Source organism: Pseudophryne corroboree, chromosome 3 (genome assembly GCF_028390025.1).
Source record: "Pseudophryne corroboree isolate aPseCor3 chromosome 3, aPseCor3.hap2, whole genome shotgun sequence".
Lineage (NCBI taxonomy): Eukaryota > Metazoa > Chordata > Amphibia > Anura > Myobatrachidae > Pseudophryne > Pseudophryne corroboree.
Genome location: NC_086446.1, coordinates 220,680,089 through 220,701,804, shown reverse-complemented (window position 1 = coordinate 220,701,804; position 21,716 = coordinate 220,680,089). Strand labels below are relative to the sequence as shown.

The following is a 21,716-nucleotide window of genomic DNA, read 5'->3' as shown; positions in this document are numbered from 1 at the left end:
CATGCTACCTAAAATAATGTAATTCTTAATAGCCGTACTTACACTTTCCATTATCTATAAGTTTTATATAATAATGAAATCCCATATTTTGAAAGGGAACAAACCCAAATCGTCAAGACAAAGTATGACACTTTCTAAACTTGAGGGCTGTTTTGAATTACCAAAACTTTAAGTTTTCGTAGTTAGAACATTTGTTGAACCAGGCTAAAGACTGGTTCTCTGCTGCTTTCCCCAAACTGTGGGAAGCAATTACACTTGAAAATAATCTATTTTGGCTTTCCTCAAGTGATAGACCCTTTCCAGTTGCTTTCTCAAAAAAAATTCAGATCTAACCTGAAAGCTTGGGATGGACTATTGCAGTGATGGAGAACTTTAGCACTCCAGATGTTGTTGAACTACACATCCCAGCATACCCTGCTACAGTTTTAGCATGGCCAAATAGCAAAACTGTGGCAGGGCATGCTGGGATGTGTAGTTCAACAACAGCTGGAGTGACAAGGTTCCCCATCACTGGACTAGTGTATTCTGTGTCAATGTTTTGCTTGAAAATAAAAAAATTCCATTATTTATCTATAAAAAAGTGGATCATATCAACACAAACACAGAGATTAGTTACTCAGAAGAATGCATTTAATCAGTAAAATAGAAGATTATCATAATACATAAAGCTGTTTCTAATCAATACAGATTAGAGTAACAGCATATTCCCCTCCATTTATACATCTTCGAGGTACAATTTTGGTAGTCTTCACTTCTTTCCTCCAAATACTCCCTGACTAGCAATTCCAACTTGTCCTTTGCCTTGTTTCTGGCAGGGGTCAGCACATGGATCTAGAAAAGAAATATACCAATAAACATAAAATATATTGTTTAGTAATTAGGATGTGCAGCATTGGCACAAGCTTCAGTTCTCCCTCAATTCCAGGACAAATCTAGTTTTTTTTTATATTTACTCCACAACAAAGATGTATTAATCTTTGGAGAGAATTAAAGTGGGGAAGTGGCCATATCAACCAATCAGCTTCTACTGTAACTATTATTTCATATACTATGCTAGATAAATGACAGACACTGATTAGTTGCTTTGGCCTGCTCCAAGGCTTGATACGTCTCCCCCAATGGCTCTATATACTTATGAAGAGCACACGTACAATGAATAGTTTTTTATTTTATTAACCAGAGTTGTTTTTAACAACAGCAAGATAATACAATTCTAAGTATGTGGTTAAATGTCCATACTCAAACAATTACCATCACAGTGAAAGATAATAAAGAAGTATTAATATCTTTCAGAACACCATTATTCTGTAACAGAACCACCTTCCAGGCTATGAGACAAACATTTAAAAGTGACAACATTCAAATAACTTTGTTTCAGTAGAAAATGAGCCTCTGAATTACTCTGCATATACTGTAGCATGGTATAGCATTTCAGACTCATTTTATATTTACTTGTCATTCTTAAAGAAGATAGTTAAGAAAAATGTTCTCAATTTACAGTAAAGCCTGTCTCATGGGAACTTTATGATATGATTATTTTAAGTTTAAAAAGTATGGTTTTAGGAAGTCTGAGTAGTGATTTACCATAGCCAATGGCAAACACTGTTCATCTGTGATGCTAAATTAATTCAGATGTAGCAATGGTATACATGCTCTTACAGTATGTGATAATACAAGAATAGAATCATTCTGTAGTGTTATTCTGAATGTGATAACGCATACTGACATCACCTTAAATAAAAATACTTTAATATCATTGATCCATTGTTATATTGTTACATTTCATATTTTAGAAGTAATATTGTCAGTTTTATGCAGGAATAACTGCCACACATAGACATAATTGAATATTATTTACAGTTGGCCCAAATCCTGTCTCCACTAAGGTATTCTCTATCATTAGTAACTAAGCTTCCATATACTACTCTAGCTAGTTGCCTGATATCCTCAATGATCTTCCATGCTTCTTCTTGGGAGTCTGGTATTCTACAGACAAAACATATTTCACTGCAGGTTTATATATTCATAAAAAGCATATTTCCATACCTTGGCATACAGGTTGGGCACATGGGTCCTGGCATTTGGGAGCCTGATCCTGGCATACTGCCACTGGAGGACATGCTAAAAGAAGAAGATACAATTATATCAAACAAGAGTGAACATTTTCTACAGTGCTCCATTTATTTCATTTAAAAAAAAACATTTGTTATACATTTGTTAAATATGCAACTGATAATTGTTTTATCTTTCAAACAATCTTCAAAATAGTAATTTATCATAACATTTTTTTTGCTATTAGGAGACAATAAAAATAATCATTGCATAATAAAATATAACATGACACCGCACATCAAGGCAGTTAAGTAGTTATTTTGTTCTGATTATTGAAATACCAAAAAAAGCTTGCTTCACTAATACTCTTATCAATGTTTCCCAGCAGTATAGAGGTTCCATAAATCTGTAGCCTTTATTCTAAGAGGATACTTACGCTCTTTGCATTGTGCTCCCTTTGCTGACATGGTTGTCTCTGTTGGATGAGTTTGGCTGGTGAAATAAGATTATAATAGAGAGATAACCCAATGCAGTAATAAGATGCTGTTTATATACAAAAATTATTGCCATGCCCTAATAGCTGAGCAACACTTCCCAAACACAAGTAAGCTAATAGGATCCTTAATTGATTGCTTAAGTGATAATGTCTTTCTGTTAATTTGCATACCTCTTATGCTTGGTGTAGTCTGTCTGAAGAATTTAATGCAAATTACTGGCTAATATTTACTCATATGTGAATTATTTCCAAGAACTGTTTCATTATCTATCTATCTATCTATCTATCTATCTATCTATCTATCTATCTATCTATCTATCTATCTATCTCTATATATATATATATCTATATATATATATATATATATATAATTGTTTACCAATACTGTGCTAATGTTAACTACCACTGGTAGTTGCAAAGGTTTAGAAGTTCTGACTAAACCTTTCTATTTTGAAGCACGGCAGCCTGTCCCCATAGAATGGTCCTCTGCCAGAGTGGACCTTTTAGGATACATAGGGATAGGCATCAGACTAAAAGTGGTTGACCAAACACTTGAGGATGCCCTAGCTTAGCCAAGAGCTGTTGTTAACCACTTTTTTCCATTATATTTCCAAATTGCACATCAGCCAACGCATTTTGTAGATAACGACTTCTTCAGGGGTGTCTTTAGGAATAAAGAAAGGGGTGTCTCAGTAGAATAGTGCATAAAAGTAAAGCATAATAATACAGTTTAACAATTCAGAATTCTCACATGACAATTGTTTCTTCTATAAGTATTGAATTGTATCTAAATAGAAGTGCACTAATAACAAGAGGCAAGGACTCATCAAAAGAACAGAGAGAAAAAGAGTACATCAAATACTCAATAGAATGGAAGATTATTACAGCATATCAAACAATATATATGTGTTTGTGATTTTTTATATATATAAAAATATACTTTCAAGTATTATTGCTTATACTTATGCTTAATCGGTTTTCAATACCAATAAAGTTCAAATTTCCTAAGGTATTCATATGTCAGTGAATAACGTTTAGCAAAATTGTGTGGAACAGACTGCATAAACAAGATAGAACAGCGACTAGAAATTACAGTATATAATATGGTACACATTATTTGTTTCAATATACAGTATGGCACACATTTTTTGCAGTTTATAATTAATAATGGGACAAAAAATAAACTATAAAGTATTGACCAATTCATAATTGCCTTCTTTAATGTTTATATGTATCTTTACAGGTACACAATAAGTGTATATATCCTCTATTGATATTTCTTTTAATAGGCCTATTCATGAGGGCCAATAACCTAATAGGAAATAATAATAAGATAAGATCAGAAATATTAACCTATAAATATTTAAATAAATAATTTATTTAGTGTTAATAGGTGTTTTTACTCTACAGGTACTTACTTATTGGATAGAAGCTTTCAATTATCCAATTTGTAGATTAAGTGGTTTAAATGAGTGTAGATCGCCTATATACTTTTTAAAAGGCCTGTTCCATTAGGGGCTATTAACCTACCAAGTAATAATACATGGATAAATGGATCAAAGCAGAAATTCACACAATTATCTGAAAATAATATATATATATATATATATATATATATTAGTGATGAGCGGGTTCGGTTCCTCTGGATCCGAACTCCTCCGAACTTCACCCATTTTGCACGGTTCCGAGGCAGCCTCGGATCTTCCCGCCTTGCTCGGTTAACCCGAGCGCGCCCGAATGTCATCATCCCGCTATCGGATTTTCGCGAGATTCGTATTCTATATAAGGAGCCGCACATCGCCGCCATTTTCACTCGTGCTTTGGAGATAATAGCGAGAGGACGTGGCTGCGTTCTCTCAGTTTCTGTGTTCAGTGTGCTGCAAATATCTGCTCAGTGTGCTGCAAATATCTGTGCTCAGTGTGTTTGCAAATATCTGTGCTCAGTGTGCTGAAAATATCTACGTTCTCTGCCTGAAAAATGCTGCATATATGTGCTGCATTGTAGTATATAGTAGGGGGACAGTGCAGAATGTTGCTGTGACCACCAGTATATATATATATAGCAGTACGGTACAGTAGTCCACTGCTCTAACTCTGTGTCGTCAAGTATACTATGCATCCATACCTGTGCTGCATTTTAGTTGTGCGCAGTATATAGTAGGAGGGGACAGTGCAGAATGTTGCTTTGACCACCAGTATATATATAGCAGTACGGTACAGTAGTCCACTGCTCTACCTCTGTGTCATCAAGTATACTATGCATCCATACCTGTGCTGCATTTTAGTTGTGCGCAGTATATAGTAGGAGGGAACAGTGCAGAATGTTGCTGTGACCACCAGTATATATATAGCAGTACGGTACAATAGTCCACTGCTCTACCTCTGTGTCGTCAACTATACTATGCATCCATACCTGTGCTGCATTTTAGTTGTGCGCAGTAAATAGTAGGAGGGAACAGTGCAGAATGTTGCTGTGACCACCAGTATATATATAGCAGTACGGTACAATAGTCCACTGCTCTACCTCTGTGTCGTCAAGTATACTATGCATCCATACCTGTGCTGCATTTTAGTTGTGCGCAGTATATAGTAGGAGGGGGCAGTGCAGAATGTTGCTGTGACCACCAGTATATATATAGCAGTACGGTACAGTAGTCCACTGCTCTACCTCTGTGTCGTCAAGTATACTATGCATCCATACCTGTGCTGCATTTTAGTTGTGCGCAGTATATAGTAGGAGGGGACAGTGCAGAATGTTGCTGTGACCACCAGTATATATATAGCAGTACGGTACAGTAGTCCACTGCTCTACCTCTGTGTCGTCAAGTATACTATGCATCCATAACTGTGCTGCATTTTAGTTGTGCGCAGTATATAGTAGAAGGGGACAGTTCAGAATGTTGCTGTGACCACCAGTATATATATAGCAGTACGGTACAGTAGTCCATTGCTCTACCTCTGTGTCATTAAATATACTACAAAAGTTCAGTAAATTGACCCAAAACTCAAAATTAAAAGCGTCTGATGAGAAGCGTAAACTTGCCAATATGCCATTTCCGACACGGAGTGGCAAGGAACGGCTGAGGCCCTGGCCTATGTTCATGGCTAGTGGTTCAGATTCACATGAGGATGGAAGCACTCATCCTCTCGCTAGAAAACTGCAGTGCCACTCTTAGATGGGCCAGGTGTTTGTGTCGGCCACTTGGGTCGCTTAGCTTGGCCACACAGCTACCTCATTGCACCTCTTTTTTTCTTTGCATCATGTGCTGTTTGGGGACTATTTTTTTAATCTGCCATCCTGTCTGACACTGCAGTGCCACTCCTAGATGGGCCAGGTGTTTGTGTCGGCCACTTGGGTCACTTAGCTTAGTCACACAGCTACCTCATTGCACCTCTTTTTTTCTTTGTATCATGTGCTGTTTGGGGACTATTTTTTAAATCTGCCATCCTGTCTGACACTGCAGTGCCACTCCTAGATTGGCCAGGTGTTTGTGTCGGCCACTTGGGTCGCTTAGCTTAGCCATCCAGCGACCTCGGTGCAAATTTTAGGACTAAAAATAATATTGTGAGGTGTTCAGAATAGACTGGAAATTAGTGGAAATTATGGTTATTGAGGTTAATAATACTATGGGATCAAAATTACGCCCAAATTCTATGATTTAAGCTGTTTTTGAGGGGTTTTTGAAAAAAAACACCCGAATCCAAAACACACCCGAATCCGACAAAAAATTTTCAGGGAGGTTTTGCCAAAACGCGTCCAAATCCAAAACACGGCCGCGGAACCGAATCCAAAACCAAAACACAAAACCCGAAAAATTTCCGGTGCACATCAATATTAGTGATGAGCGGGTTCGGATCCTCGGAATCCGACCCGCCCGAACTTCACCTTTTTTTTTCACGGGTCCGAGCGACTCGGATCCTCCCGCCTTGCTCGGTTAACCCGAGCGCCCCCGAACGTCATCATCCCGCTGTCGGATTCTCGCGAGACTCGGATTCTATATAAGGAGCCGCGCGTCGCCGCCATTTTCACACGTGCATTGAGATTGATAGGGAGAGGACGTGGTTGGCGTCCTCTCCGTTATAGTAGAACACAGAGTGACTTAGTTAGTTATAATTGTGGGGAGGATTGGGGACGGGGAGCAGCTGTTAGGGAGTACAGTGCAGGGTTTTGATTATACCACCAGTGAGTTTAATCCTTTGTTTCTCTGCCTGAAAAAAACGCTCCGACCACCATATCTGTGCTCACTCAGTGTGCTGCACTGCTGCATGATATATCTGTGCTGAGTGCACTGCTCTGCTCACACTGCCTAATTGTGGGGACTGGGGAGCAGTTATAGCAGGAGTACAGTGCACAGTTTTGCTGACAGTGACCACCAGTCCAGTATACGTTTGTCTGCCTGAAAAACACTCCTGTGTTTTTTTTTTCTTCATACTAGTTTAGCAGTCTGCTGACAGTGTCCACCAGGTCCGTTATACAGTATATTATATATATAAGCAGCAGTACGGTAGGCCACGGCTGTACCTACCTCTCTGTGTCGTCAGTGCACTCGTCGTTCATAAGTAATATAATACTATACTATCCATCCATCTACATTGTATACCTGTGGTGTTTTTTTTTTCTTCATACTAGTTTAGCAGTCTGCTGACAGTGTCCACCAGGTCCGTTATACAGTATATTATATATATAAGCAGCAGTACGGTAGGCCACGGCTGTACCTACCTCTGTGTCGTCAGTGCACTCATCGTCCATAAGTAATATAATACTATACTATCCATCCATCTACATTGTGTACCTGTGTTGTTGTTTTTTTCTTCATACTAGTTTAGCAGTCTGCTGACAGTGTCCACCAGGTCCGTTATACAGTATATTATATATATAAGCAGCAGTACGGTAGGCCACGGCTGTACCTACCTCTGTGTCGTCACTCGTCGTCCATAAGTAATATAATACTATACTATCCATCCATCTACATTGTATACCTGTGGTGTTTTTTTTTTCTTCATCCTAGTTTAGCAGTCTGCTGACAGTGTCCACCAGGTCCGTTATACAGTATATTATATATATAAGCAGCAGTACGGTAGGCCACGGCTGTACCTACCTCTGTGTCGTCAGTGCACTCGTCGTCCATAAGTAATATAATACTATACTATCCATCCATCTACATTGTATACCTGTGGAGTTTTTTTATTCTTCATACTAGTTTAGCAGTCTGCTGACAGTGTCCACCAGGTCCGTTATACAGTATATTATATATATAAGCAGCAGTACGGTAGGCCACGGCTGTACCTTCCTCTGTGTCGTCACTCGTCGTCCATAAGTAATATAATACTATACTATCCATCCATCTACATTGTATACCTGTGGTGTTTTTTTTTCTTTCTTCATCCTAGTTTAGCAGTCTGCTGACAGTGTCCACCAGGTCCGTTATACAGTATATTATATATATAAGCAGCAGTACGGTAGGCCACGGCTGTACCTACCTCTGTGTCATCACTCGTCGTCCATAAGTAATATAAAACTATACTGTCCATCCATCTACATTGTATACCTGTGGTGTTTTTTTTTTCTTCATTCTAGTTTAGCAGTCTGCTGACAGTGTCCACCAGGTCCGTTATACAGTATATTATATATATAAGCAGCAGTACGGTAGGCCACGGCTGTACCTACCTCTGTGTCGTCACTCATCGTCCATAAGTAATATAATACTATACTATACATCCATCTACATTGTATACCTGTGGTGTTTTTTTTTCTTCATACTAGTTTAGCAGTCTGCTGACAGTGTCCACCAGGTCCGTTATACAGTATATTATATATATAAGCAGCAGTACGGTAGGCCACGGCTGTACCTACCTCTGTGTCGTCAATGCACTCGTCGTCCATAAGTAATATAAAACTGTACTATCCATCCATCTACATTGTATACTTGTGGTGTTTTTTTTTCTTCATACTAGTTTAGCAGTCTGCTGACAGTGTCCACCAGGTCCGTTATACAGTATATTATATATATAAGCAGCAGTACGGTAGGCCACGGCTGTACCTACCTCTGTGTCGTCACTCGTCGTCCATAAGTAATATAATACTATACTATCCATCCATCTACATTGTATACCTGTGGTGTTTTTTTTTTTTTTCTTCATCCTAGTTTAGCAGTCTGCTGACAGTGTCCACCAGGTCCGTTATACAGTATATTATATATATAAGCAGCAGTACGGTAGGCCACGGCTGTACCTACCTCTGTGTCATCACTCGTCGTCCATAAGTAATATAATACTATACTATCCTTCCATCTACATTGTATACCTGTGTTGTTGTTTTTTTCTTCATACTAGTTTAGCAGTCTGCTGACAGTGTCCACCAGGTCCGTTATACAGTATATTATATATATAAGCAGCAGTACGGTAGGCCACAGCTGTACCTACCTCTGTGTCGTCACTCGTCGTCCATAAGTAATATAATACTATACTATCCACCCATCTACATTGTATACCTGTGGTGGCTTTTAGTTGTGCGCAAAATATGGAGAACAAAAATGTGGAGGTTAAAAAAATAGGGAAAGATCAAGATCCACTTCCACCTCGTGCTGAAGCTGCTGCCACTAGTCATGGCCGAGACGATGAAATGCCATCAACGTTGTCTGCCAAGGCCGATGCCCAATGTCATAGTACAGAGCATGTAAAATCCAAAACACAAAAGATCAGTAAAAAAATGACCCAAAAATCAAAAATAAAAGCGTCTGAGGAGAAGCGTAAACTTGCCAATATGCCATTTACGACACGGAGTGGCAAGGAACGGCAGAGGCCCTGGCCTATGTTCATGGCTAGTGGTTCAGCTTCACATGAGGATAGAAGCACTCATCCTCTCGCTAGAAAAAAGAAAAGACTTGCGGCAAAAGCACAGCAAAGAACTGTGCGTTCTTCAAAATCCCAAATCCCAAAGGAGAGTCCAATTGTGTCGGTTGCGATGCCTGACTTTCCCAACACTGGACGGGAAGAGCTTGCGCCTTCCACCATTTGCACGCACCCTGCAAGTGTTGAAAGGAGCACCCGCAGTCCAGTTCCTGATAGTGAAATTGAAGATGTCAGTGTTGAAGTACACCAGGATGAGGATATGGGTGTTGCTGGCGCTGGGGAGGAAATTGACAAGGAGGATTCTGATGGTGAGGTGGTTTGTTTAAGTCAGGCACCCGGGGAGACACCTGTTGTCCGTGGGAGGAATATAGCCATTGACATGCCTGGTGAAAATACCAAAAAAATCAGCTCTTCAGTGTGGAAGTATTTCAACAGAAATGCGGACAACAGGTGTCAAGCCGTGTGTTGCCTTTGTCAAGCTGTAATAAGTAGGGGTAAGGACGTTAACCACCTCGGAACATCCTCCCTTATACGTCACCTGCAGCGCATTCATAATAAGTCAGTGACAAGTTCAAAAACTTTGGGCGACAGCGGAAGCAGTCCACTGACCAGTAAATCCCTTCCTCTTGTAACCAAGCTCGCGCAAACCACACCACCAACTCCCTCAGTGTCAATTTACTCCTTACCCAGGAAAGCCAATAGTCCTGCAGGCCATGTCACTGGCAAGTCTGATGAGTCCTCTTCTGCCTGGGATTCCTCCGATGCATCCTTGAGTGTAATGCCTACTGCTGCTGGCGCTGCTGTTGTTGCTGCTGGGAGTCGATCGTCATCCCAGAGGGGAAGTCGGAAGACCTCTTGTACTACTTCCAGTAAGCAATTGACTGTCCAACAGTCCTTTGCGAGGAAGATGAAATATCACAGCAGTCATCCTGTTGCAAAGCGGATAACTGAGGCCTTGACAACTATGTTGGTGTTAGACGTGCGTCCGGTATCCGCCGTTAGTTCACAGGGAACTAGACAATTTCCTGAGGTAGTGTGCCCCCGTTACCAAATACCATCTAGGTTCCACTTCTCTAGGCAGGCGATACCGAGAATGTACACGGACGTCAGAAAAAGACTCACCAGTGTCCTAAAAAATGCAGTTGTACCCAATGTCCACTTAACCACGGACATGTGGACAAGTGGAGCCGGGTAGACTCAGGACTACATGACTGTGACAGCCCACTGGGTAGATGTATTGCCTCCCGCTGCAAGAACAGCAGCTGCGGCACCAGTAGCAGCATCTCGCAAACGCCAACTCATTCCTAGGCAGGCTACGATTTGTATCACCGCTTTCCAGAATAGGCACACAGCTGAAAACCTCTTACGGCAACTGAGGAAGATCATCGCAGAATGGCTCACCCCAATTGGACTCTCCTGGGGATTTGTGACATCGGACAACGCCAGCAATATTGTGAGTGCATTACATCTGGGCAAATTCCAGCACGTCCCATGTTTTGCACATACCTTGAATTTGGTGGTGCAGAATTATTTAAAAAACGACAGGGGCGTGCAAGAGATGCTGTCGGTGGCCAGAATAATTGCGGGCCACTTTCGGCGTACAGGCACCACGTACAGAAGACTGGAGCACCACCAAAAACACCTGAACCTGCCCTGCCATCATCTGAAGCAAGAGGTGGTAACGAGGTGGAATTCAACCCTCTATATGCTTCAGAGGATGGAGGAGCAGCAAAAGGCCATTCAAGCCTATACATCTGGCCACGATATAGGCAAAGGAGGTGGAATGCACCTGTCTCAAGCGCAGTGGAGAATGATTTCAACGTTGTGCAAGGTTCTGCAACCCTTTGAACTTGCCACACGTGAAGTTAGTTCAGACACTGCCAGCCTGAGTCAGGTCATTCCCCTCATCAGGCTTTTGCAGAAGAAGCTGGAGGCATTGAAGGAGGAGCTAAAACAGAGCGATTCCGCTAGGCATGTGGGACTTGTGGATGGAGCCCTTCATACGCTTAACCAGGATTCACGTGTGGTCAATATGTTGAAATCAGAGCACTACATTTTGGCCACCGTGCTCGATCCTAGATTTAAAACCTACGTTGGATCTCTCTTTCCGGCAGACACAAGTCTGCAGAGGTTCAAAGACCTGCTGGTGAGAAAATTGTCAAGTCAAGCGGAACGCGACCCGTCAACATCTCCTCCTTCACATTCTCCCGCAACTGGGGGTGCGAGGAAAAGGCTACGATTTCCGAGCCCACCCGCTGGCGGTGATGCAGGGCAGTCTGGAGCGACTGCTGATGCTGACATCTGGTCCGGACTGAAGGACCTGCCAACGATTACTGACATGTCGTCTACTGTCACTGCATATGATTCTCTCACCATTGAAAGAATGGTGGAGGATTATATGAGTGACCGCATCCAAGCAGGCACGTCAGACAGTCCGTACGTATACTGGCAGGAAAAAGAGGCAATTTGGAGGCCCTTGCAGAAACTGGCTTTATTCTACCTAAGTTGCCCTCCCTCCAGTGTGTACTCTGAAAGAGTGTTTAGTGCCGCCGCTCACCTTGTCAGCAATCGGCGTACGAGGTTACTTCCAGAAAATGTGGAGAAGATGATGTTCATTAAAATGAATTATAATCAATTCCTCCATGGAGACATTCACCAGCAGCAATTGCCTCCAGAAAGTACACGGGGATCTGAGATGGTGGATTCCAGTGGGGACGAATTAATAATCTGTGAGGAGGGGGATGTACACAGTGAAAGGGGTGATGAATCGGACGATGATGATGAGGTGGACATCTTGCCTCTGTAGAGCCAGTTTGTGCAAGGAGAGATTGCTACTTTTTTGGTGGGGGCCCAAACCAACCAGTCATTTCAGTCACAGTCGTGTGGCAGACCCTGTCGCTGAAATGATGGGTTGGTTAAAGTGTGCATGTCCTGTTTATACAACATAAGGGTGGGTGGGAGGGCCCAAGGACAATTCCATCTTGCACCTCTTTTTTCTTTCATTTTTCTTTGCGTCATGTGCTGTTTGGGGAGTATTTTTTGGAAGGGCCATCCTGCCTGACACTGCAGTGCCACTCATAGATGGGCCAGGTGTTTGTGTCGGCCACTAGGGTCGCTTAGCTTACTCACACAGCTACCTCATTGCGCCTCTTTTTTTTTTTTGCGTCATGTGCTGTTTGGGGAGTATTTTTTGGAAGGGCTATCCAGCCTGACACTGCAGTGCCACTCCTAGATGGGCCAGGTGTTTGTGTCGGCCACTAGGGTCGCTTAGCTTACTCACACAGCTACCTCATTGCGCCTCTTTTTTTCTTTGCGTCATGTGCTGTTTGTGGAGTATTTTTTGGAAGGGCCATCCTGCCTGACACTGCAGTGCCACTCCTAGATGGGCCAGGTGTTTGTGTCGGCCACTTGTGTCACTTAGCTTAGCCATCCAGCGACCTCGGTGCAAATTTTAGGACTAAAAATAATATTGTCAGGTGTGAGGTGTTCAGAATAGACTGGAAATGAGTGTAAATTATGGTTATTGAGGTTAATAATACTATGGGATCAAAATGACCCCCAAATTCAATAATTTAAGCTGTTTTTTAGGGTTTTTTGAAAAAAACACCCGAATCCAAAACACACCCGAATCCGACAAAAAAATTTTGGTGAGGTTTTGCCAAAACGCGTTCGAACCCAAAACACGGCCGCGGAACTGAACCCAAAACCAAAACACAAAACCCGAAAAATTTTCGGTGCACATCACTAATATATATATATATATGGATAGCTGTTTCTTTTTCATATATATATATATATATATATATATATATACTGTATATATATATATACACTGCTCAAAAAAATAAAGGGAACACTAAAATAACATCCTAGATCTGAATGAATGAAATATTCTTATTAAATACTTTGTTCTTTACATAGTTTAATGTGCTGACAACAAAATGACACAAAAATTATTAATGGAAATCAAATTTATTAACCCATGGAGGTCTGGATTTGGAGTCGCACTCAAAATTAAAGTGGAAAAACACACTACAGGCTGATCCAACTTTGATGTAATGTCCTTAAAACAAGTCAAAATGAAGCTCAGTAGTGTGTGTGGCCTCCACGTGCCTGTATGACCTCCCTACAATGCCTGGGCATGCTCCTGATGAGGTGGCGGATGGTCTCCTGAGGGATCTACTCCCAGACCTGGACTAAAGCATCCGCCAACTCCTGGACAGTCTGTGGTGCAATGTTGGATGGAGCGAGACATGATGTCCCAGATGTGCTCAATTGGATTCAGGTCTGGGGAACGGGTGGCCCAGTCCATAGCATCAATGCCTTCATCTTGCAGGAACTGCTGACACACTCCAGCCACATGAGGTCTAGCATTGTCTTGCATTAGGAGGAAACCAGGGCCAACCGCACCAGCATATGGTCTCACAACGGGTCTGAGGATCTCATCTGGGTACCTAATTGCAGTCAGGCTACCTCTGGCAAGCACATGGAGGGCTGTGCCGCCCCCCAAAGAAATGCCACCCCACACCATTACTGACCCACTGCCAAACCGGTCATGCTGGAGGATGTTGCAGGCAGCAGAACGTTCTCCTTGGCGTCTCCAGACTCTGTCACGTCTTTCACATGTGCTCAGTGAGAACCTGCTTTCATCTGTGAAGAGCACAGGGCGCCAGTGGCGAATTTGCCAATCTTGGTGTTCTCTGGCAAATGCCATACGTCCTGCACGGTGTTGGGCTGTAAGCACAACCCCCACCTGTGGACTTCGGGCCCTCATACCACCCTCATGGAGTCTGTTTCTGATCATTTGAGTAGACACATGCACATTTGTGGCTTGCTGGAGGTCATTTTGCAGGGCTCTGGCAGTGCTCCTCCTGTTCCTCCTTGCACAAAGGCGGAGGTAGCGGTCCTGCTGATGGGTTGTTGCCCTCCTACAGCCTCCTCCACATCTCCTGATGTACTGGCCTGTCTCCTGGTAGTGCCTCCATGCTCTGGACACTACGCTGACAGACACAGCAAACCTTCTTGCCACAGCTCGCATTGATGTGCCATCCTGGATGAGCTGCACTACCTGAGCCACTTGTGTGGGTTGTAGACTCCGTCTCATGCTACCACTAGAGTGAAAGCACTGCCAGCTTTCAAAAGTGACCAAAACATCCGCCAGAAAGCATAGGAGCTGAGAAGTGGTCTGTGGTCACCACCTGCAGAACAACTCCTTTATTGGGGGGTGTCTTGCTAATTGCCTATAATTACCACCTGCTGTCTATTCCATTTGCACAACAGCATGTGAAATTGATTGTCAATCAGTGTTGCTTCCTAAATGGACAGTTTGATTTCACAGAAGTGTGATTGACTTGGAGTTACATTGTGTTGTTTAAGTGTTCCCTTTATTATTTTGAGCAGTGTATATATATATATATATATATATATATATTTGCACACCTTGAATGCAACATGATTTGCTCCAGATACGAATCTACAGTACTTGGTCTTGTTGCTTTGCTCCCACCTCAGAATCATCCCCAAGGTGTGGTCATCCTTAGGATACACCACTTAAAAGTTTTTGACTGAACAGTAAAGCTTTAAGATATATTTTACATTATTTTCCTAAAGTATGTTTTGGTATAATTACCTTTTTTGTTTCATTATATATTTCCTACTATAGTTTGAATGTGCGGAAGACAACTGTAACACAATGGTAGGGTCAGAGGCGGCGCTACCCGCTCAGCAAAGGGATGCAAAGCAGGTAGGCACGGACCGGAGAGGCGCTCTCCCTGCTCTGCATCCCTGCTGAGCAGTAGCGCTGTACTCTGACTTCTGAGGGAGCGGCGCCACGCCGGTGGAAGCAATGCAGTGGCAGCCACAGTCACAGTGAGCTGAGAGAGCTTTGCTTCCGTGCTCTTGGAAGAGGGGCAGTGTGTGGGCGGGGTGGAGGGTCAGGAACCAATATCGTCAGGGCAGGGGTGGGAATGAGAGGGACGCCGCTTGCTGCTGTTGCCAAACTTTGAGTGGAAGGCTGACCCAGGCCGGACAACGTGGAGGGGAAGAATTGGAGGCTACAGTACCTGCTCTGCCCAGTGAGTGCTGATGAGCAGGAGATCTGGAAGTCACTACAATGGGCGGCCCACCACAGACACTGAAGTGGAGCAGCTGTACCTCATCTAATGGATCAGGTAAGCAGCTCAGTTCAACAGGCAGCACTGAGTCTGTGGGGGGTGGGGGAGAGAGAGAGAGAACACTTAGGTGGGGAAGTGACTGGCTGGGAGAGAACATTGGGATGGGGTGGCGTGACACAGTGGCTGGGAGATAATATGAGAAGGGGAGGACACAGTGGCTAGGAGATAATACGGGAAGGGAAGGACAAAGTGGCTGGGAAAGAATGCAGCTGTATGGGGTGACACTGGCTGGTTGAGAACACAGGGGTAGGGGGTGAAATAAATAATGGATAATGTAGAATTGGAAAATAGGCAGAATGAAGATACAGTTAGAGGCACAGAGAAGCAGAAGGGGTCAGTAGAACATAAAGAGATGCAGGCAGAACGGAGGTTGTGTATATTTTCTCTTCGTGATCAGGACCAGGAAGTGACATAATGAAAGGGCAGTAGATAACTTCCGCCCTTACAGCAACTAAATGTTTATCCATTCTCCGTTCGTTTGAGATGATTTCATTTTATCTATGCACTATTGGACCCTCGCGGGTTTGCTTCGTTCGCCACGCTTCGGTTCAGTGTCTCGCTTCGCTCGCCACAGGTTACTATTCCAAATAGTTTGTAACATGGACCCAGGGGCTTATGGTAAAGGTCCTCTCCACAAAGGAAAACTAGATGCTACCACAGAACGGAGCATAGGTTGAAGCACAGAATGGAGCACATATAGAAGCACAGACAGGCGGTAGCGTCTAGTTACCCTTCGTGGAAAGGACCTTTCCCACAATCCTCTGGGTCCATGTTACAAACTATTTGGAATAGTAACCTGTAGCAAGCAAAGCGGAGCAGAGCGAGACACCGAGCCTGTGAGGGTCCAATGGTGCAGAGGTAAAACAAAATAACCTCAAATGAATGGAGAACGGATAAAACATTTAGGTGCTGTAAGGGCGGAAGTAATCTACTGCCCTCTCGTGCTGTCACTTCCTGGTCCTGATCACAAAAGGAACATAGACACAACCACGGACGGTTGAGACAGACAGAAGGGGATACAGTTAGAAGGAAATGTCTAATTGGTTGGTTTAGATAACACAACAAATAACTTCAAAGTTGTAGACAGGTCTTGAGTGACATATTTTGAAAATTAAAAAGCGTCGTAGAAACAAGTGCGCCTGGATTCAAAGGGTGGGAGGGGGGTCAGGCATCTACCAGATGTATCAACAGGCCAGCATCAATATGGCTAAAGGTGGTAAAATTATATAGGCTTGGCTATACTGACATTCCAGGGATGAATAAAAGCTGGAAGGGTCCCCAATGTACATCTTGCCTAGGGTCCTGTAAAATGATAATGTGACTCTTGCTTCTGCTGTTCGCTGTTGTTGCTGGCTGCCGCTGCGCCTGACTGGAGAGTTGGCAGCGTGAATCACAGCTTTTCAGTCTTCAGTCCACCTGGTGCTGATCTCCCTCCATCTCCTCCCCACTGCACCTGTGTAATAGACAAGCAGCAGCAGCAGGTACTTCAGCACTGCACCCCCCACCCTTCCCTCCCCTTCTGTGTCCATTATGTGTAAGGGGCACTACTACCATGGGTATTATGTGTATATGCGGCATTACTACTGTGGAATTATGTGTATAAGGGGCGCTACTACTGAGGGCATTATGTGTATAAGCATCATTACTACTGTGGGCATTATGTCTATATGCAGCACTACTACTGTGGGCATTATGTATGTATATATTCAGCACTACAACTGTGGGCATTGTGTATAAAGAGCACTACTGTGGGCATTGTGTATAAGGAGCACTACTGTGGGCATTGTATATAATGGGCACTACTGTGTGTCATAACGTGTATAAGGGGTATAGCGTAATGTGTTTAAGGGGTACTAATGTGTAGCGTAATGTGCATAGGGGTACTACTGTGTAGCGTAATGTGAATAAAAGGTACTACTGTGTGAAATTTTTGAATTGGGGGTTCTCCCCTTCCTTGTGAGATTACACCCATTTTTGTGGTGCGTGCATTCAGCGTGTGCTATCCCTTAATTAAATATGAGAAGGCACAAATATATAGTTTGCAGGATGGCGCCGAACACCCTAGCACCGGCCCTGGGTAGGGTGTATGAGTATACTGTGGTGAGTCACAGAGGAGCACCTGCTGCTGGATTTATCATGATCAGTGTAATTTTCGTCATACTGTAGGTGTATTTTTTAAAGAGAAGAATAAACCTGAGAAGCTGTTGGTAATGATTTAATACAGGGTATGAATAACTGTGAAGTTTATTATTTTTGCGTTTTAATGTAGGTTCTTCACCATGACTTCTCGAGGTAAGATACTGACTAGTAGCTCTGTATTAATATATATATTAATACATAAAGTGATTTACCTCATACAGTTCCCTGTCACACAGATCTCCCCACTCCCAAATATGTCACCCCCTCACACAGATCTGCTCCCCATGCACAGATATCTCCCCTCATTCAGATGTCTGCTCTCATACAGATCTCCCCCCTCACCACTCATCACGCACTGACATGGATGTGGTAGGTATTAAACTGGACATCACTGTGAAACATATCATTTTGGATAACCAGTGATAATGAGGGCTAAAAATCTAAGTATACCATTTATCATGTTTTTACTACCTTGTTTAATTATGTTCATAAGAGTGATAACTTGATTAACAGTTGTTTAGAGAGGTTTCACACAACTCCTATATTACAGGCCTATATAACAAGTAATATAAATTCATGAAAAAAATCCATTTTGTAGTGTTACAAATATTAAGTATTCCCGGTGATATCTGTTGTACTCCTCCGATTTTACCAACAAAAGCAGTCTTCATAGGTTTCTATGAGGGCTGCATTATTGTTGAATTTACCATGCCATTGACCCCAGCCATAAGGACAGAAAAATCCCTCCCCATTAATTGTTGTCCGCATATGCATGGTCGACAGACATTGCATACACCATAGCTTGCAGGGTCCCAAAGAAGTGAAGCGATCCTTAATATTTTATTGACATAATAAGTGGAGATATTAATTATAATTATCATGTCTAAAACTTGACAATTAATAAATATGCCCCTTAGAAACAAATGATAAGAGCAGTGATTAAATTGTATAGAAAATAAGATTTCCAATCTTAATATCCCTATATACTGTACATATTGGCTTTTCTACAAAGATCAGGACACTAAATGAAAATCTGTTTCGGTTGATAGGTCGACAGTCAATAGGTTGACACCCTATGGTCGACATGGTCAAAAGGTTCACATTTTGGATTTTTTTGCATTTTTTCAACTTATTCATACTTTACCATCCACGTGGACTACAATTAGGAATGGTAACCGGTGCCAAGCGCAACAGTAGCAGAGCAACAGTGCCTGAAGCGAGGTGAGCGAAGCAATACAATGATTGGGGTTTCATGTGATGAAACCTACAAATTGACACCAAACAAACATGAAAATACTTGTGTCGACAATTTTCATGTTGACCTTTTGCTTGTGTCATCCTTTTTCCCATGTCGACCTTGTGAATTTGGGGTCAACCTAGACATTGTCGACCTTTTCATTGATGACCTGTTATACCACATCCAATGAAAGTAATGAACTACTGTATACTAGATCATGTCCACATTTACATATTTGTCCCCCCAAGGCAACTATTTCTGTACCGCCATCACTCTTAATGGTTTAAAACCCAACTGCATCACATCTGTTTTAAAGTTAAATACATGACAAAGATTCACAAATAGCTGAACCAACGCTTAAATATTTATAATGCGTAAATAAATTATTCCTACATAAAATTAAACAATGGAAAAAACGATAACAATTATGTGCTACCTGTTTGAGATTGTTAATCCATTAAATGTTCTACTCTATTTAATTTCTTATATTGACTCTAGCTATTGTTAATCCCTATTATGTACTCATAGAATTTATATAAATACCTTACTATGTAAATTATTTCACCACAGAAACATGGATAAATTAATCAGAAGAATGCATTTAATAAGTGAAATAGAACACTTTCAAGATGTGTTATGCCTTTCTCATCAATATAGATAAAAGAACAGACAGTGACAGTCTATTCCATTCCATCTGTAACATTCTTAGGTACAGCAGTTTGGAAGGATGTTTCCATGGCCTTTACTTCTTGACTCCACCCCCATGTGCTTCTTGGTGATGGTGGTGGTGATGGTGGTGTCCTTTGTCTTTGCCTTGTTGCTGGCAGGGGTCAACTGGTGCACAGGGATCTAGTGAAGAAATAATCATAAAATACACTCTTCAGTGAATCGACGTACCATAGCATTGATACTAGTGCTATTTTTCCTAGATTAAAGGCAGAGTTCCAATGTTTTTTTTTTACATTTGTTTTTGATATATTTTAAGTGTTGCCTAATATTTTTTTTTTACATTTGAGTGCATTAGATTTTAATTAAATTTGGATACTTTAACATTTACAGCTGATCCAGTGTGTGATACTATGCCTACCATATCACAGTTATAGTATACAATGTAACTTACTATGGTTGATCTAACAAGCAGTGAAAAGAGTAGAGAAGTATACCAGTGTAGGAGTTGCCCATGGAAATCAATCAGCTTTGAGGTAGCAATTATCATATACATTCTACAAAATTATAGGTATAAGCTGATTGGTTGCTATGGGCAATTTCTTCACTGGTCCACTTCTCCACCCTTTTCCCTGGCCCCATATTTGAAACTTTAAAATAAGTTACTATAATAATCCTAAATATTATCAAAGTGAATGATACTGAAAAAAACCTTTTAGAACACAATCAGCCGGATGTAAAAAAACATCCTACATCACTGGAGGTGCGGGATGCCGGCCGATCTCAGCCATTATTTTAAAGGGGCAGTCACTTAGAAGGCATGGTTTTGCCTTGTAAGTGATTGCCCTTTTAAAAAACCATCCGAGTTGTCCGGCTTCCCACACCTCCGGCAATCTCGTACTCCATTATATACCACCGCATGTATGGTTGATATATTATTAATAAAGCATGTTCTAATATTTACCCTTATATTTTTTTATGAATCGTAAAGGGGATGAATAATAAAACCATGTCTGAAATGAGCACTTCTAAAGCTGTGTGTTGCCAGCCAAATAAAAGGTTTTATAAACCCTGAGTAGTTGCGAATTTTTTTTGTTTGTTAAGCAAGCTTAATTTGGCATATGTTTACTGTCTATTGCCGAAACAGGTTTCGCTGAAATGTACAGTAGTGACTGTAGTTGTTCAGTTAGCAGTTTGTGTAAAGATGAATTTGGGGGAACATTCCCAATGTAATCTCTCTCAGAGAATCACCTACACACACGCTCCAAGTAAAGTGTATTCATTTATTACCTTGGCTTATAGGTGGGGGACATGGGTCCTGGCATTTGGGAGCCTGATCCTGGCATTTGGGAGCCTGATCCTGGCATTTGGGAGCCTGATCCTGGCATACCTGCACTGGAGCACATGCTGAAAGGAAATAATACACAATTATATTAGGCAAGAGTGGCATTTTAGTAAAGTGTTCGTTGAAAAGTATTTATTATTTGCTTATTTATTAAAATAATGATCAATTTAAATTATTTTCTAATACAATCTTCAAGTCAGTATTATAACATAACATAGCATACCATGGTTGAATAATAAATGATTATAATATAACATCACATTGCATGTCTAAGCACATACAAATGTATTTCACAGTTGATTACAGGAACACTGAATAATGCCTGCTCCTTCAATATTCTTAGCAATGTTTTCCAACAGTCACAACAACCAAGTTAGCTTCTAGGTAAATACTGTACATCTGTAGTCTTTATTTTGAAAAGAAACTTACGATCTTTGGTCTGGGCTGCTCCCTTTGCTGACATGGTTCTCTGTAGTAGTTTGCCTGCTGAAGTAAGGTCACAAAGACAGATAAACCAACAGTGCAAAGATGCTACTTATATACAAATGTACTGCCATACCCTATTACCTGAGCAACATTTCACATACAAAAATGAGCCAAAAGGTTTTATAATTGATAGCCTAAGTACTTTGTAATTCCTATAATGTGCATGCCCATGAGGCAAGGTGTAGTCTAATATTTGTAATGCAACATGACTTACTACTAGTAACACATATGTGAATCATTCCCTAAGCAGTATTTATGCATATCAAAATG

At 41.6% G+C, this 21,716-nt stretch overlaps 1 protein-coding gene and 1 long non-coding RNA gene across 2 annotated transcripts; both read right to left on the bottom strand.

The window, feature by feature from the left end:
- Positions 1–746: 746 nt before the first annotated feature.
- On the bottom strand, positions 747–2,558 carry LOC135057614 (uncharacterized). Its single transcript, XR_010244243.1, has 3 exons — positions 2,489–2,558; positions 2,047–2,121; positions 747–831 (listed from the first exon to the last, which is right to left on the bottom strand). It is a non-coding gene; the product is annotated as an uncharacterized LOC135057614 (long non-coding RNA).
- Positions 2,559–19,528: 16,970 nt separating this feature from the next.
- LOC135057613 (small proline-rich protein 2H-like) lies at positions 19,529–21,453 on the bottom strand. The gene is made up of 3 exons (XM_063963436.1): positions 21,390–21,453; positions 20,906–21,022; positions 19,529–19,798 (listed from the first exon to the last, which is right to left on the bottom strand). Exons 1-3 carry the CDS (start codon positions 21,421–21,423, stop codon positions 19,692–19,694), a joined length of 258 nt encoding a protein of 85 aa, XP_063819506.1. The 5' UTR covers positions 21,424–21,453; the 3' UTR covers positions 19,529–19,691.
- Positions 21,454–21,716: the final 263 nt, after the last annotated feature.

Excerpts from the sequence above, each read along its gene's own strand:
- LOC135057613 (XM_063963436.1), bottom strand. The coding sequence starts at position 21,423 with ATGTCAGCAAAGGGAGCAGCCCAGACCAAAGATC. Across the intron at positions 21,023-21,389 it reads AGCAGCCCAGACCAAAGATC|CATGTGCTCCAGTGCAGGTA; the intron begins GTAAGTTTCTTT and ends ATTTCCTTTCAG. Across the intron at positions 19,799-20,905 it reads TCCCCCACCTATAAGCCAAG|ATCCCTGTGCACCAGTTGAC; the intron begins GTAATAAATGAA and ends TTTCTTCACTAG.